The sequence below is a fragment of the Sorex araneus genome, chromosome X (assembly GCF_027595985.1).
Source record: "Sorex araneus isolate mSorAra2 chromosome X, mSorAra2.pri, whole genome shotgun sequence".
NCBI classification, from domain to species: Eukaryota; Metazoa; Chordata; class Mammalia; order Eulipotyphla; family Soricidae; genus Sorex; species Sorex araneus.
Window position 1 is genome coordinate 223162187 of NC_073313.1, and position 18891 is coordinate 223181077.

An 18891-nucleotide genomic window follows, 5' to 3' on the forward strand; every position below is an offset into this window, starting at 1 on the left:
CTCTGGGATCACCAATATGTGAAAGTGTTCTGCATCATTCATTATCAGGGAAGGGCAAATCAAAATGAGACAGATATCACCTCACACCAGACAGACCATAAACCAAAGAGAACAGAAATCACTAGTGCTGGAAGGGGAGATGAGGGAAAAGGAACCATCAACCATTGCTTATAGAAAACAATGCAAAAACTTCTCAAAAAAACTAGGAGTAGAGTTTTCACATGACCCAGCAACTTCACTTCTTGGCCTCTACTCGAAGAGAGTAAAAGCATTATTTTAAAAAGATATTTGTACTCCTTTTTTCACTGAAGTGCTATTCACCATAGACACAATCTAGAAACAAAAGGTTCCCCCCCCAAAAAAAATGAGCAAATTAAAAAAAAAAGTGGTACAGTATACACAAATGTGGTATCGAAAACTACACAGATATGAGATGAAATCTTGCAGTTCACTGTACCTTGGAAGGAACTGGAAACTATTAAGCTGAGCAAAGTAAGTCAAATGGAATAGATGCCAAATGATCTCACATATATGTACAGTAAAATATCTACAAAGGGATCAGAAAGACAGTACAGGAGATAAGGCACTTTGCCAACCACAGTGCAAATCCCTAGTGCAGGGACTCCTGAGCACAAAGTCAGGAACAGCTGCTGAGCACTGCCAGGTGAGACCCTCCCCCGTACTTTCCCCACACTCACCCCACACCCACACATATAAAGGAAGCGAGAAATATATTATATATATATATATGAACATATACATATATGCACATGGGAATAAACAATGCCAATGATAACAAGATCATGAGCTGGCTAAATGTGGGGAGGTGATGAGTGGTGGATGGATACTGGTACTCTGGGGGCCAGTGTGACACAGCAACATCATACTCCTGAAACACTAGCACTAACACTACTATAAAATCATGGTGCCTGAACTAAAAATATAAAATAGGGTCCAGGGATATGGATCAATGGAGAACATACTTTATGTGTATAAGGTCCTAAGTTTATCCCTGATGCTATGCACATACAAAACAGAGAGATAGAGCAAGAATGTGGCTCATACCCCTGAGCAGACGTGAGACATGGGTTCAATTCCCAGTACCTAAAACAATTATTACACATGTGTGTATACATGTACATATATGTATGTATACATGTGTATGTGTATATATATGTACATATATATATGGTAACATCTATACTGCTTTGAAGTAATATCTGATACCTTAGGAAGTACTGTTCTGTATGATTACAGAAAAGAATTTAAGTAAAAATTCTTGATCTATAAAATGATAGCCTAACACATCCAAAAGAACAAGAGGAGAAAGGGACTCTCCTTCATTGTTGGTGGGAAAGCTGACTGGTCCAGTCTTTTTGGAAAACAAGATGGACATTCCTCAAAAAACTAGAAATTGAGTTCCCATTTGACCCAGCAATACCACTTCTGGGAATACACCCTGGGGGCCCAAAAATGTCCTCAGCTGCTTCTTCCACTGGACAAGGATAACTATAGGAGATGAAGCACGGAGACTAAGTTGTTCTCTTCTAAGTCCTTAAAGAGTTTGGCTTAGCTGTCAATATCCAAGCAGGCAAATGGAGCGCTTGGATTTTTGTGATAGAATACTGGAACTGCTTTCTAAGGCTCAACCGGATTTAGGAGAAACCAGTGTGGAAGCTCCTACATGATACAGAGATGCACCCTGTCACATAACTTCACCAGGCTTAGGGCAGGAACCATGCAAATACTACCTTCAACTGCTCTAAGGCAAAAGGCGAACCATCTTTTCGTAAGTTTTCAATAACTTGTTCCACAGTATTGGCCGAAAAACAACTAGAAAAGAGCAAACAAGTAATTTCATCATTGTACAAGTGATTTCTTCTTTTCAGGAGAGCAATGAATCTGAACGTCAGCTTCCCCGAGCCCCATTTCAATAATGACAATTTTCTCAACTTATTTTACTGGATGATGAAATAACACGTTATTTCCCTGGCTCAGTGTATGAAGAGTAGTTTCACAAATGCAAAACATAACCTAAATTTTTCCATTTGCTTCCTTATGTCTTCTATATATGAATCAATGGTATCTGTGAAAAACAGTTAATTCTAAAATCGCAGAGAGCTGGTTTATTTTTCAACAGTTTTCTTCCTGTTTCCTTAAGCTAGTGAGTGTGTCCATCTGCCAAATTACCGCATGAAGTCTTTTTGCTGACAAATTTGATAACCTTTCAGAGAAGATGATTTTACAAATATAGAGAATAATTCTATTATCACATTAGAGTCTTTCTCCCTTTTATTTTTAAAAAATGACATTTTAAAGGGTGAGAGTGTATGTCTAGGATAGGACACATGCTTCCTATAAATTATGTCCTGAGTTAAATCCCTGGCACCGAAAGAAAAACATGTTTTGCACTAACATGAATCAGCATGTTTACTTAAATACAACCAATTTATTTCTCCTTCAAAGAGTGGGCAAGAAATAACTTTCAAAGATAAGAGCAAATAAAAACATGATAAAATCTGATTCTAGAATATGGTGTGTTAGCAAACCCAATGTGAGCATTATGTTAGCAAATTCAAATGAATAGCCCTTCCAACGGAATAGATATAATTGAGAGCTCTCCTTAATTACCTGTTTATTTTGTCCATGTGTTCTTCAAGTATAAAAGGCTTGTCTTGATCAATTTTGGACTGTTCAGAAAGAAAAAAAACTTTAATTAATTTGAAGTAACAAACCTTTTTAGCTTCCTTAAAATTCTCATTTTAATGATACACTTTGTGACAGATTATCACTTTGAAATTACATCCAACAGTCTCATAAATAACTACCACCATATGTTCAAAATTCAGACAAGGGTGTATTATTCCAGGCTCACTCCTCAAAATGCCAAAGGCAAAAAATGTTCTCATGGGGCTGAGGCTGTGGCTCAAGTGGCAGAGCACATGCCTGACACATGTGAGACCCCAGGCCCCCTCCCTGGCACTGCATGTCCCACACCACCAGCTATGACAGGTGTGGCCCTATAAAAGTAAAATTTTTGTATTTCCACTGATGTACCATGATATGTGATACATTATTATTATAGTATGTCAGTGAATTGAACTGGGTCCTGAGAAGCCTACTTTTCCACGACTGTACCCCCTGCTATCCCCAATGCCTGGACTACAGGATGCAGAAACACTACTTCACACAGGAGCTCAAGGACACATGAACAACTGTGAAAGGAGATTCTGGACCCAAAATTAGTCCTCTCACCAAGGAATATCATGTTGAAACCCTTATCTCTAAGGTGATGATATGTGGAAGTGGAATGGAGGCTTTGGAAGGTATATTCGCCGAGAGAGGAGCCCCATGATAGGATTAGTGACCCCTAATGGAAGAGACACAGGGGAACTTCCCTCCTCTGCTCACTGTGAGGGAGGAAAAGCATGGAAGAATTTGTCAGAATTCTTATGAGGGCCTTAACTGTAATGATATCAGCTGCCTCCTTAATCTTAAACTTTTTAGCCTCTGGGAATTATAGAAGTTACATTTTCTGCTACTTAAGCCACAAAGTCTATGGTATTTTTGTGACAGCTGACCAAACTGACTAAGAGAGATTGCATGTGCCAGTTCCGGAAACAACCAGGGAACAGGATTGATGTCTATCCCTATGGGGTGTCAGGTATCAAGCCCTGGTTGGCTGTTTTCAAGGCAAATGCCCTACCCACTGTACTACTGCACTAGCCACTATTTTTTGCATTTTAAGCCACACCTACCAGTGCTCGTGGCTTACTCCTAGCTCTGTGCTCAGGGATCACTCCTGGGCTTAGGAGACCATAAGTGGGGCTAGGGATCAAAGATGGATTAACTGCATGAAAGACAAGCGCCTTACTGGCTGTTCTATCTTTTCAGTATTGGCTTCCCCTTCTTCAGGTTAAGCTTTCAGAGTTCTCAGATACTAAGTAGCTGCTCTCAACTTTCTGCTTTAAAACTTCCAAAACCCTGACATCACATACCTGCCACTTTCTCCTCTTTTACTCTACTGACTTTTATGTCTTTTTTATTCCTTTACTGCAATTTTAATGAGGTTTGGTGAGGGGAACATATAGTAAATCCATCATGTTTAATTAGAAGTCATAGAGCACTTTTATAGATCCATGACTCTTACAAGAAAATCTAGACAACAAAACTAAGGATTACTACAGTAAAGCTTGCAATATACCACACACATATGCACTAGAATTTCCCGTTAGTAGCATCAACTACTGGACCATAAATAGCATCAACGCTGGACCTTCTTTATAAAAATGTCAGGGTATCATAAAAAGCCTTTGAAAGTATCAAACAAGCATAGGACAAGGCCCTGAATGCACCAGCAGTAAGCAGATAAGCTGTCCAGTTTCCCCATATCAGTTTCTTAGATAGCTGTTCTAACACTTGGGAATCAACAGTAAATAACTTCTAATCCACTTAACACCCACAAGCTATACTCACCAACTTCTAGTTTTTCAATCACTTGCCCGTCCCCATAAATTAAACTGAAGTAGAAAATTTAAAAATTACCTTCGAATGGTATGTTTCTAAGACACCCGCAATATTTTCTTTAGAAGGAGATTTCAGGGCTAACAAATCTTCCTCTAACTTACCCAGCTAAAGGAGAAAAAAAAAGGAAGAAGAAAGAAAAGATGAGAAATATTCTAGAAATGCATAATCTTAGAAATTTTTTAATCTTTAAAGCTTCCTATGTAGTTGAATCACTAAAGTAAGTTTCACTGAAGTTGAATGTGTATACCTTAGGGAAAATTCTTTAAAGGAAATTCTCTAAAGGCTGACTTAAGGAAGAAAAATGAAAGCAACTAATGAGGATCTATCCTCATTTCTGTTTTGCTCTGGCTACTGAGAACCTGAAATGTAATACTGGAATCAAATATATGAATTATAGATCTTAATTAAGTTATAGTCTGTGCATAGCACTATAATACATATATCCACATGTACTTCCTTGTCTACATCCTGCATATACCTATCCCTATGCTTAGTTAAATGGAACTTCTTTCCAAACGCAAGTAATACTTTGCTGCCCCTGTGGTCTTCTCATTAAATATTTCTTCTATCCAGATGCCTTTTCCTGACACTACTTTCTACAGTTGCAACCTTTAAGAAAACTTCCTGTCCTTTCTTACAAATGAGTTCTTCTTATCCAATCATATCTTTGTATTCTGTTTTCTCATCTATCACACGTACTCTAGTAGATAAGACAGTGCATCTTTGCCTTTTGGGTCACGCCCAAGCAATGCTCAGGGGTTATTCCTGGCTCTGCACTCATGAATTACTCCTGGAAGTGCTTGGGGGCCATATGGGATGCCAGGGATTGAACCGAGGTTGGCCGCATGCAGGGCAAATACCCTATCCACTGTGCTATTGCTCTGGCCCCAAGACAGTGCATCTTTGGACTTTCCTCTACCCCATGCATCCTCACTGATGTATTACTCATCTCTGTTATTCCCTACGAAGGCTGGTGAATATGTACAGTCTATATACTTCATATGCTATTACTGGAAAAGCTGACAAAGACAGAAGAATGTTATGAATCACTTTCTCCCATCCTTAACCCCTTCTACCACAATCAAAGGTGTCTGCTCCAGATCATGGAGTACTTATGTTTACTTCCCACTACAAATCAAGGGAACAAAGACATAATCACCTACTTGATAGATCTGAAAATGTCCCAAATACAAAGAAATATCTGAAACTTATTCTTCATAAGCTATTGTAAGGAAATGCTAATGAGAGCAACAATTACCATCTCATACTAGTGAAAACTGCTACGGAAAACAGTATGAACATTCCTGAAAATAAAAAAATAATAATAATAACAGAGCAAGTTTATGACCCAACACTTACTGGCATCTACCCCCAAACCACAAAACCATTAATTGAAAAAGATACATGCATATCTGTGTTCATTGCAGTGATTAGTACAATAGGGATGATATGGGGAGAGGTGGGGATGAGGAAACAACACATTTTTAAGGACAGATTAATGAATCAAGAAGTTGTAGTATATGCGTAGTGTATGGATCAGCAAGATAGTACAGTGGGTAGACCACTTGCCTTGCAGATGGCTTATCCAGGTTCAATCTCCGGCACTACATACGGTTCCCTGAGCCCCACCAGGAGTCATCCCTCAGCACAGAGCCAGGAGTAAGCCCTGAGCACTACCAGCTACGACCCCAAAACAAAAAAACAAACCAGGAAATAAGACAGAATCAATGACAAACCCTGGTCCTAGGACTACAAAGCTCAGATTACGAAGCAGTGGGGTGGGGTGGGGAAATGAGGAGCTGGAAGTAGCATAAGAACATTAGAAAAAGGTCCTAGTTGTAGGGGGATGAAGGAGCTTTGACTATCAATACCATAAACTTTAACACAATCATAGACATGTTACCAAAACTATACTAAAATAAAAAACATAAATATAAATGATTTTTTAAATAGATCTAATATTTACTTCTATCTATACAAGTTATTATACCAGCATCGCTGTCATCCTGTTGCTCATGGATTTGCTCGAGTGGGCACCAGTAACATCTCCATTGGGAGACTTGTGGTTACTCTTTTTGGCCTGTCGAATATGCCACAGGTAGCTAGCCAGGTTCTGCCATGCGGGTAAGATACTCTCAGTAGCTTGCCAGGCTCTCCGAGAGGGACGGAGGAATCAAACCCGGGTTGGCTTCGTGCAAGGCAAACGCCCTGCCGCCGTGCTATCACTCCAGCCCATTGTACCAGCTATATAAATTAAATATAGATAATAAATTACTTACTATGTATAAAATGTATGTACTTGAAAAACTGAGGTTGTGAATCTTGGGCAAGGGTTGCTATAGTGGAAAAAGTTTAAGGAGCCATGATATAAACCAGTTCAATCAGAGTGATGTAAGCCAGGTGAAACAGAATATATTCTATGTCTCCTGATAGGAACTATAAGGTAAAATCACCTTGAGTTGGGCTTTCTGTTACATAAAAGCCTTAAAACCAAGTATCATTATTATAATTTTACATATGATGAAAAGGGGAACTGAAGAGCTTTAGCACCTTCCCCAAGATCACACAGCTTGATTCAAATCCAGGATTCAAACCCATGTCTACCAAAATAACCCTATAATCACAACCATTCACACTATCTCTTGTGCAGGGAATGTGAATTATTCCAACTATATGTAATACAAGCATTAAATTGTATTGAATTACCTTTTCAAAATCTACAAAGTGTGTAGCGATTCCTGCTTTTAAGACATCTCTTCCTTTTAGCCTGAATCCCGTTAATGCAAGGAAGTAACCGAGTTTTCCTTGAAGTCGTGGCAAGAAATAACCTCCACCCACATCAGGGAATAATCCTGTGTTTAAAAAGTGAAAAAGATATAACAATGAATATAATCAAAGGGATAAATATAATTCACTGTGTTTTTAGATCAGATGGTCATTTCTCACTGGAGTTAAAATTTAATTAAAAATAGTATAAAATAAAGTATAATTCAGTCAGTATCAATAAACAGTTTTAACTGGGGTATATTTCAAAAATTTTTTGGGGGTCACACCCAGCGATGCTCAGGGGTTACTCCTGGCTTTGCACTCAGGAATTACTCCTGGCGGTGCTTGGGGGACCATATGGGAAGCCGGGGATCGAACCCGGGTCGGCCGCGTGCAAGGCAAACGCCCTACCTGCTGTGCTATCGCTCTGGCCCCTTCAAAAATTTTTTGTTTCATTCCTATACAAGACAACAAGGTATTAACTTTGATATTCTTCTTTCATAGGCTAATGTAAATATAACTAATTTAGTTTTTAGCTATCTCTGAAACAAGTAAAAACTAAAATAAATTTCTTTCCAAATAACATTTAATGGAAAACACCAAGGCTACTGTGGGAAATTTTATTTTACATTTCCTTAGCTCCTGTGGCTTTAGGAATCAATGTTCATCCCTGCTATGGACAGAACTGTGTCCCCTCTAGTTTTCCATGCTGAAAGTCCTAACCCTCAGTGAGACCATTTAAATCAGATCTTGCATCTTTATAAGAAAGGAGAACTCAGGGGCACACACAGAAGAAAGGCCATGCCAGGATACAACCTCATGAGAAGCCCAGCCATGCCAGGGCAGTAGTTGGGCAGTAGATAAGTGCCTTGAATGAATAAGGCCTGATGTTCTCTCGCTAGAATGCAAATATCGAAGTAGTAACAGGAGAAACCAAACATGCTAATGACTTGATCCTGGACATCAGTCTCTGGAACTGTGTGAAATACATGTCTTAACCACCTCATTTGTGGTATTTGATTATGGCAGGCCTAACAGACTAATACACTCCCAAATGATATATTTACTTACATTTTTCCATTGAATATCAAGAGCTTAGATCTTAATTCTAAACATGAACACATGAATTGTAGGCATCTGGGATATCCACCTGGCAAAAACACAATTCTTGATCCCCATTTCTCCTACTACAATAGATTTCATCTATCCAAGTAAACAAAGACATTTACTTGGAAATTCAAGACATTCTGAATAACAAAACAACCCACAAGAAAAGAATAAAAATGGAAGTATCATGCTCCCTGGCTTCAAATTATACTACAAAGCAAAAGTAAATTAAAATGGCAAGGTACTGTAATAAAGCCAGGCACAAAAGTCAAGGGAATAGAACTGACAGCCCAGAAATAAACCCACACATACATGGACAATCGATATATGACAAAAGTGTCAAGAGCCACAATGTGCAAGGAAAAATTTCTGCCTCAACAGTGCTGGGAAATATGGGTAGCCAAATGCAAAGGAATGAAACTAGACCACTAACACCAATCCCAGAAATCAATTAATGGATTACTATAAATAAACTGAGGAACTCGTAAGTGATACTCTCCTTGACATCAACCTTATAAATATGTTTCGAATCTCAACTCCCAATAAAAATGAAGGAAAGGGAAAATAACATTTGAAAGTTGCATAGTGAAACACTATGATCAAAATAAGAGCATGTATTTGCAAATAATACTCAACATACACAAAAAAAACCTCATAAAACTCAACAACAGCAAATAAAAAAAAAACTCAGGACTGGAGAGATAGCATAGGGGACTCAGGTTTGATCCCCAGTAACTTGTGGTCTTTCAATGGCCACGCAACACCTTTATTGCAGACCACAACACTGAATCAGAGAGAGAGAACAAAAGGGAATACCCTGCCATAGAGGCAGTGTGGGGTGGGGGGAGACAGGACTGGGGAGGGTGGGAGGGATGCTGGGTTTACTGGTGGTGGAGAATGGGCACTGGTGAAGGGATGGGTTCTCGAACTTTGTATGGGGGAAACATGAGCACAAAAATGTATAAATCTGTAATTGTACCCTCACGGTGATTCACTAATTAAAAATAAATAAATTAAAAAAAAAACTTGTGGTCTTTCAGCAATGCCAGGAGTGACCTCTCTCAGAGCACTGTGCCAGGAGCAGCCCCTGAGTATTACCAATCTTGACCAAAAGATCAAAAATAATTTGCCATTGAAAGCAGACAACGTGTCTGAATAGAGATGCTTCCAAAGATGACATATAGATGACGATCAAATACAAAAAAATACTCATTTCTTATTTTTAGGAAAATGAACAATGAGATATCACCTCACATTTCTGAGAAAGGATATTATTCATAACACAAAAAATACAAGTGTTGGGGAGAACATGGGGAGAAGTTAACCTTTGCTGGTGGGAACATAAAATGATTCAGTTATTATAGAAAGAAATATGGAAAACACTAAATCAGACAGATACATGCACTACCACACTCACTGGAACATTATTTACATTAAACAAAAACTTGAAACAACCCAGTGGCCCACGAACAAATGACTGCATATACCAGAGGTAGCATATATACACAATGGAATAAATATTACTCGGCTATTAAAACAAAAAGGCAAAATCCTGCCACTTGCAGCAACATGATAGAACCCAAACGGTAATACATTAAGTGAAATAAATAAGAGAGAAAAGAATCCATATGATTTCACTTATATGAGTTACATATGTGAACAAAAGAGGAACTTTTAGATTATAATAGCATATTTTGGTTACCAGAAGGAAAAGGTGGTGTATAAATCAGGTAAAATGAGTCAACTCTAAAGTGAAGGGTAGAATGGGACTTTTAGGAATGAAATAATATATATGGATGTTGATTTCCACTATACAGAAACTTATAGTGCAATGGTGTGTCAATAAGATTTCAAAATTAAATACCAAAGCATAAAATAGAACACCAATTGCTTTTTTTCTTTTTGGGTCACAACCAGCAATGCACAGGGGTTACTCCTGGCTCTGCACTCAGGAATTACCCCTGGCAGTGCTCAGGGGACCATATGGGATGCTGGGAATTGAACCTGGGTTGGCCACGTGCAAGGCAAACGCCCTACCTGCTGTGCTATTGCTCCAGTGCCCCCAATTGCTTTTGTGAGAAAAATAAACCTCTATTTAGACAGAACCCCAAAAAGAGGACACTTCTTTTTTTCTATAATATTGAATCACTGTGAGATACACAGTTACAAAGTTGTTCATGACTGGGTTTCAGTCACACAATATTCCAACACCCAAAAAAGAGAGGCTACATTTTACCTACAGCAACAGTGAAAAGCCAGCATCACTCTATATTCTAGAGATGAAAAATATATGGGGCCAGAGCGAAAGTACAGTGGAAAGGGCATTTTCTTTGCACATGACCTAGATTCAGTTACTGGCACCCCCTACAGTCCTATGAGCCCATCAGGCTAGATCCATGAGTGCATAGCCAGGAATAACCCCTGAGTATCACCAGGTGTGGCCCAAAACCATATATATATATATATACATATATATATACATATATATATGGCCCAAAAGCTATATATATATAAAAGGAGGGACTGTTATGAACTACTTTATAGTAATAAATTAGACAAACTGCTTAAAAAACCAAAAGTATCAAAACTTGAACAAAAACAAACATACAAATTTAATAGTTTTAGAGCTCAACAAGCCACTACACTGTCAAATGATCCAAGGTAGATGGCTCACTGGGCGGAAAACTCCATGGCCCTCCCTTCCAGAGAGCCCCAGCAGCCCCCACACCTCACATCCTCAGACATCTAAGCGGCCCAGCTTTACAAGTCTGGAGCATGAGGCTGCATGTGTGACTGCATGTGCAACTGCCTGACATCTCCAAATTTCATAGTGCTGACATTCCAATGGAAGCACAGCTAATGGTATAAGGAAGTTGTGTGGACGCTCACTAAGCTCAATGAGTGAAAACAGTAACAAAGAAAGCTCACACAGCACCAACCGCCTTAGTAACTCCTCAGACAATGACTGTAGTAACACCATGGTGAGAGAGGACAATGATCACAAACTGACTTTTATTACTTTCTGATAAATCCATTTGTCATTGTGTTGTAACAATCAGTATGAAGTAAATTTGTATCTGCTTAGAATTTAGACTGGGGGGGGGGTGAATGGAAAACTAGGGACAATGGAATGGCAGGTCACAGTGGTGGAGGGGTTGGTGTTAGAACACTGAATGCCTGAAACAACTGTATTATGAACAACTTTGTAGAGCACAGTGTTTAAATAAAGAAAGCAGCAAATAAAATAAAGTTAATAGTTGGAATTTATAGACAGAAACTGCCCACTGAGAAAATTCAATGTCTAGATGGAATTCTATCAAACAGAAGGGGAAAAAAAGGTATAGGTAGAAATTCTAAACAAATTCTTCCAGAAAATTAAGCCAGTATTACCTTGCTACCAAAATAAAGTAAGGATGTTATAAGAAAATCATATAACAGTACCATAAATGAATACAAATCAAAAGTTCCAAATAAAACTGCATTATACCAGAGTCCCAACATTTAAAAAACACAACAACAACTAGGATATACCAGAATGAGATTTAGCTCAGCAATATAGACTTAGTTTTAATGTTTAGAAAACAATTCAAGTAAAATATCATTAAGTAATTAAGGAAGAAAATCTACAACTATGTCATTAATTTTACACACACACACACACACACACACACACACACACACACACACACACACACAGACAAAATCCAAAATCTACTTTTTAAAAATCCTCAGCAATATGGGTCTCCGGCTTTGAGCACATCTTTTTGACTCCACCATTCTTCCTGCACCAACATACGCCTCAGAGACCTGGGCCCTACACAAACAGGATGAGAACGCTATTCAGGTTCAAAGAGGAATTAAAGGAGCTATGCTTGGAATATCACATTTCACTCAAGTGAGAGAAGGAATTTGGAGTTCCAACCTCTGTTGACAATCAAGAATCAGGGATGCTGTCTCGTTTGCCAACGCGTCAAAAAGATGGGCTGGACACATAATGCAATTTAGAGACGACCACTGGACTAGAGCTGTTGCCAACTGGATTCCACGGGAAGTCAAAAGACCGCATGGTCGCCCACCTACGAGATGGTCAGACTTCTTCATCAAAACCCTGAACAAACGGTTTGAGGCTCTTCGTGTTCCTGGAGCGAGCAGATACCATTGGCTACACTAGCACTCGACAAGGATAAATGGAGACGTTACTGGCACCCGCTCGAGCAAATCAAAGATCAACAGGATGACAAGTGACAAGTGATACAGCAATATGGGAATAAAATGAAATCAGTTCTCACTCCGATAAAGGGAACCTATAAAAGACCTACATCAAACATCAAACTCAACAGGATTGAAAGTTTTCCCCTAACATCAACAAGCTAACACTATTTACTCTCAACATTTGCATTCAACATTATACTGAGGGTTCATTCTACCAGTACAATAAGGCAATAAAAAAGAAAGTAAAAGTAACCATTTAGAAATGAAAGTGTAAAACTGAATTTCTTGGTAAATGACAAAATTATCTATTTGGAAAATGCAAAGCAATCTAGAGGGGAAAAAATCTGCTAGGACTAATAAGTGATGTTAGCGAGTATGCAGTATATAGACTCACACCCAAAAAAAGATGCACTGCTAGATACTGATAACTAAAATCTAAGGATTCACTGTATCACTGTCATCCTGTTATTCATTGATTTGCTTGAGCGGGTGCCAGTAACATCTCCATTTATCTTAGCCTGAGATTTTAGCAGCCTCTCTTTACTCATCCTTTCCAATGTGCCGCGTTGGAGGCTCTTTCAGGGTCAGGGGAATGAGACCCAGCATTGTTACTGTTTTTGGCATATCGAATACTCCACAGGGAGCTTGCCAGGCTCTGCCATGTGGGCAGGATGCTCTCTGTAGCTTGCTGGGTTCTCCAAGATGGAGAACTAGACAATAAGAGGTTGTCTAATCTAAGGATTAAATTTTAAAAATATAAGCTAAAATTTTTAACTACCACTTATATTAGCATTATACAACAGAAAGTATGTAAGATAGGGAGCTGGAGTGATAGCATAGCGGGTAGGGCATTTGCCTTGCACGCAGCCAACCCGGGTTCGATTCCCAGCATCCCATATGGTCCCCTGAGCACCACCAGGGGTAATTCCTGAGTGCAGAGCCAGGAGTAACCCCTGTGCATCGCCGGGTGTGACCCAAAAAGAAAAAGAAAAAAAAAAAAGAAAGTACGTAAGATAAATCTGACAAAGGATGTGTAAAAACTAGTGTTGAGAGAAACAATAAGAACTAATGCTGAACTAAACTAAAAACTGGGCTGAGTAAAATTGAGGAAGATAATTAATTGGAGAAATGTACCTTGCTCAGAGCTTTGAAGAGTGCTGGGCTGGAGAGACAGTACGGCAGGTAGGGTGCTTGCCCAGCACATGTTTGACCCAGGTTTGATCCCCAGCATCTCATAAAGTGGCACAGCCAGTAGTGACCTCTGAGTACAGAGCCTGGAGAAAGCTCTGGGTACCCTAGGGTGTGACCTAACTAGCGTGACCTAACTACTCCCGAGACACCACCAACCACAAACATACACAAACTGACCAACTTACTGTACAAACCACAGAAATAGATGGATCTTGACAGTCAAAAAACTTAGAGTAAAAAGCAGAGGTTTAGCACGACCCGACTCCACAACTTACTAGGAAGCACAGTAATCAAGACTGGATTGTTGGTGCCAAGATCAACATATATAGGCAAAGGTGCAAAGACAATGAGGGAAGAAAGAACAGCATTTTCAATAAATGGTATGGGAACAGAAACCACTGTTCCTCTACATGCAAAATAATAAACATCAATCTACACCTTTGTTCTATATGTCATGTCATATATAAAAGTTAACTCAAAATAGACCGTAGATTTGAATAGAAGTATATTTACCCCTCATAATCTTCTACCTAAAATTACTTCAATGTGCTAGTATCTCCCGTTAGTTTTGCTCTTATATATTTTCAAATATACTTAGGAATCTTCTTATCCTAATTCACTTATTTAAAGGTCTTTTAGTGCAGTATATCACACAGATTCCATTCATTCCTTTAATAGTATAATCTGAAATGTATCAAAAGTGTAGGAGAACATGGGGTTTGTCCTTTTAGCCTTGCTGCAGGGAACTTAGTTTACCTTAGAGCAATGGCCTTTCTGTATGGACACAGGAAGACAGTTAATAATATGCTTTGTAACTTGGGAGTTGATTGACTCCAATAATATTTACTCCTGGGCATCTGCTTTCTCAACTCAGTTTCCCTTAGTTCCTAGCACCGCAAAAGCAGGGTCCCGACGAGGGACAGAATGGACCCAGGGCAAGCTCTGAGCTACCCTGGCATCGAAAGGGGCCAGGCCAAAGTGCCACAGTACTCAACTGTAAGTTGAGAGCATGATCATGGACAATGCTGTCATGATCCAAAAGTAACGATGAGACTAGGACCCTTCTGGGGTTAAGAAGACTAACCTGGCCTGAGGACTGTGGTCTGGAATATATCATGAGATGTCCTCAGGAAGAACCAAACTTTAAGTCTGATAAAACTCTTACTGTGCTCATACAGAATGACATTGCTAGAAATATTAGAAGTAAATTTACTATAACTATTTAAGCAGATTACTAGCTGACACCCTGACACACCCTTGTTTGGACCCCACTCTTGAGCGGATCTCCTTAGATGAGATTTCCTTAGATGAGATTTTTGTTAATCTCAAGAAATGATTTTACCCTTCTTCGTTGATTTGTTAATGTTCAACCCACCTTTGTGTCACCACTCTATGTAATTTGCTATATAAACTAAGACTGTGGGGCACTGAGGGGGAGAGGAAGAAGACAAGGGAGACAGAGGAAGAAGGAGACCGAGGAAGGAGACCGAAGAAGGAGACAGAAGAAAAAGACAGAAGAAGGAGACAGAAGAACGAGAAAAAAGAACGAGACAGAGGAAGAAGACAGGGGAGACAGAAGAAGACGACACAAGAGAAGACACAGAAGACACACGGGAAGACACAGAAGCAAAGGAGACAACACAGACAGATAAGACACAGAAGCAGAGACAGAGCAGTCGGAAGAGACCAGAGGAGAGACTATAGAGACAGAGATGAGAGACAGACAGAAGCAGGGGAGACATCGAAGCAGAGCTCAATGCAAAAGAAGTGAGAGTGAGCAGGGGCAAGAGAGAGAAGCAGAACGGGAACAGAGATTTGAATAAACTGCAACTGAGACCAACCAGCCTGGCCCTCGTTCCTTCCTTCGCCTGCCTCATCATCACCATCAACCTCCCCCGGGGTGGGGGAAGGGCGTGAGACTACCGAATGCAGGTAGTGGGAGAGACAGAGCCCCCGGCTGGCCCCCTCCTCTTTTGTGTGTTTACACAAAAAGAAGATGGGTTCTGGGCTAAGGATGTGGAGCAAGTGGTAGACACAGGCATTTCGACCCCAAAACCAACACAGTCCCAGTCCCCATCCCACCCCACCAGGTGTTGCTCCTACAGTAATAATAAGAACAAACAAGACATGAATAAAAATTAAAATATGGGGCTTTCAAAGGGGGGGGTGTTGTTTGGTTTTGTTTTTGTTTTTGTTACCTATTGCTGTTTCTGGCATGGCAAAAAGAGACTTTTCAGTAGCCACTCGGAATTGCCCATGAACTGAGAGACCAACGCCCTAGGGGGGAAAGAAAAGGCAAATTGTTTCAAAATACTGTAAAACATAAAAATCAGTTCAACACATGCACAGACATAAATCAAATAAATTATCTTCGTATCCCACAGGAAATGGTTTCAGGAGAGACTGAGGTAAAGCCTAAATCACATAATTTCTGAAGAACATACTGAGCAACAACAAAATACAAGAGTATCTCTGTTGTGGAATAGATTTGTTATAGCAAAGATTTTTTGACTAATATTCTATGTTGTGGTTTATGTCCTTGTCTTCAATTCCCTTTCATTTCAACTAGATGAAGCATTACAGAATACTGATTCTTCCCAGAACCTCTGAGTACTGTGAGTAAAACCAGTAATCAAAATACACAAATAAGCTATTATAGAAAAAATCAGTATCTGTATTAACAGAACACACTTTTGAATTCATATAGTTCATCAAGTAAAACAACAACATCATTTTCTCAGATCCATTTAACAGAAGCAACCATATAACTATTAGAAACTGGTTACTGGGCTCAGGAGATAGTACAGGGCGTAAAGTATCTGCCTTGCACACCATCAACCCAGTAGAATCTGCTGCACTGTACGTGTTCCTTGAGCAATGCTAGGGTGACTCCTGAGCACAGAGGAGGAATAGCACCTGAGCGCCACCAGGTGTGACCCAAAACAGAACTAAGTAAAAATTAAAACTGATTACTAAACACATTTTAGAAAATAAATATTTGACTGAAAATGTATCTCTGACTTCTTGAATATCACCAAAAAGGACCACCTCATAGTCGTTTATTTTTATTATTATTATTATTATTACTATTATTATTTTGCTTTTTTGGGGGGAGGTCATACCTAGCGATGCTCAGGGGTTACTCCTGGCTCTGCACTCAAGAATTACTCCTGGCCAAAGGCAGATGGAATAGAGAAGGGACCACTAAGAAAATGATGGCTAGAGGAATCAATAGGGATGGGAGATGTGTGCCGAAAGTAGATAACGGACCAAACATGATGACCTCTCAGTGTCTGTGTTGCAAGCCATAATGCCCCAAAGCAGAGAGAGAGTATGGGGAATATTGTCTGCCATGGAAGCAAAGGGACGGTGGGAAAGGGGGGTATACCAGGGATATTGGTGGTGGGGAATGTGCACTGGTGGAGGGATGGGTGTTTGATCATTTTGTGATTGTAACCCAAACATGAAAGCTTGTAACTATCTTACAGTGATTCAATAAAATTTTTAAAATAAATAAATTAAATAAATAAATAATAAAAAGAAGAAAGTAAGAAAGAGAGAAGAAAGAAAGAAAGAAAGAAAGAAAGAAAGAAAGAAAGAAAGAAAGAAAGAAAGAAAGAAAGAAAGAAAGAAAGAAAGAAAGAAAGAAAGAAAGAAAGAAGAGGAAAGAAGGAAAGAAAGAATGAATTACTCTCCTGGTGGTGCTTGGGGGACCATATGGGATGCTGGGGATTGAACTCAGGTCAGCCACGTGCAAGGCAAATGCCCTACCTACTGTACTATCACTCCAACCCTCACAGTCATCTTTAAATAAACATTTGAGTAAACAAACATATCCGAATTAGAAAAATATATGTATGACAAAGTTTATGTCAAGATCACATTCTAACATATATTTTCTATTAAGTTTATTTATTTTACATAGAACTTCCTATTAGATCATTTTAGTGCTCAATCCTTTTTAAGGAATGCATTCCATTTTTGACATCACAGACTTAAAATCATTCCCCACTTTTCTCTTACTTCAAATATAATCTTCAACCCCATTTTGGCAGCTTTAATCTGAAGATGTATCTTGGGCCCGGTTACCTTTTACCATCCTCACCATTATAATTCTAACTCAAATCACTATCATCTGTTGCCAATGCTAATCTCTTCCTTCTTGCCAAGATCTATCCTCTACACACCAGTGAAAGTAAACTTTTAAAATTGTGTCATGTCATTTTCCTGCCCCCAAATCTCCAGTGACTTTCCATCATGTAGTAGTAGTATGAAATTTTTCCCTGTGACTGACAATATCCTACATGATCAGCTCCCTCTCTTATTTCCCTGATCTTTAGGATCTGCCGTCCTCAGCCTTCCTCACCTTTACTTTGGTCATTGAACATATCAGATCCAAACTTTCTTAATTAACACGTCGTATACATAGCTATTTGCTCAAGCAGGCACCAGTAACGTCTCCATTGTGAGACTTGTTGTTATTGAGCAATGGGATGACAGTGATACATAGCTACAGGGATACATGATACATATTATGCACATACAATTAGTAAGATGTGTATAAACATAATGATTATCACCACTACTCATATGAACCAAAATGCACTTAATAGTTATCAGAAATTATTTTATGTACCCTATTTATTAGTCACTACTCTGTTCATCTTTCAGATAACTGACTTCTAATAAAATTAATATTGTGCTTGTTTTAATCTTGATATATAAACTGCACCAAGTTATCATTTTTCATTCAACATCATTTATGGATGAGAAAAAAAAAGATTCCCTCCTAGGGCCACTATTTGTGGGGAGTTTGCGTGTTCCCCCATGTCTATGTGGATTTTCTGTGAGTGTTCTGGTTTACTCTCACATTCCAAAATAAAGATGTGCAGATTGGGTTTACTGGCATGTCCTAACATGAGTTAGTATGGGAGTGTGTGTGGGGGGAGTATGTGTGTGTGTTGTGTGTGTGTGTCCTGTCATGGGAGGACTGAGGGCTTTCCTGTAGAGTGTTGGTTCCTTCTTTGAGCCCTGAGTTGCCAAAATCAGTTAAATTCACTCATGAACCTAGACTAGAATAGCTGAGTT

General features: G+C 39.2%; 1 protein-coding gene across 3 annotated transcripts in view; it reads right to left on the reverse strand.

Annotated features, from left to right (window-relative positions):
• The window catches only part of HIBCH (3-hydroxyisobutyryl-CoA hydrolase), a 74088-nt gene that overhangs the window by 21193 nt on the left and 34004 nt on the right, over nt 1-18891 (reverse strand). For all 3 annotated transcript variants that reach the window (XM_055121858.1, XM_055121859.1, XM_055121857.1), the window contains exons 7-11: nt 16002-16080; nt 7234-7379; nt 4546-4632; nt 2632-2690; nt 1752-1833 (exon numbers count right to left, since the gene is read on the reverse strand). In XM_055121858.1, coding sequence (XP_054977833.1) covers nt 1752-1833; nt 2632-2690; nt 4546-4632; nt 7234-7379; nt 16002-16080 — 453 coding nt within the window. The remainder of the gene's footprint in view (nt 1-1751; nt 1834-2631; nt 2691-4545; nt 4633-7233; nt 7380-16001; nt 16081-18891) is intronic.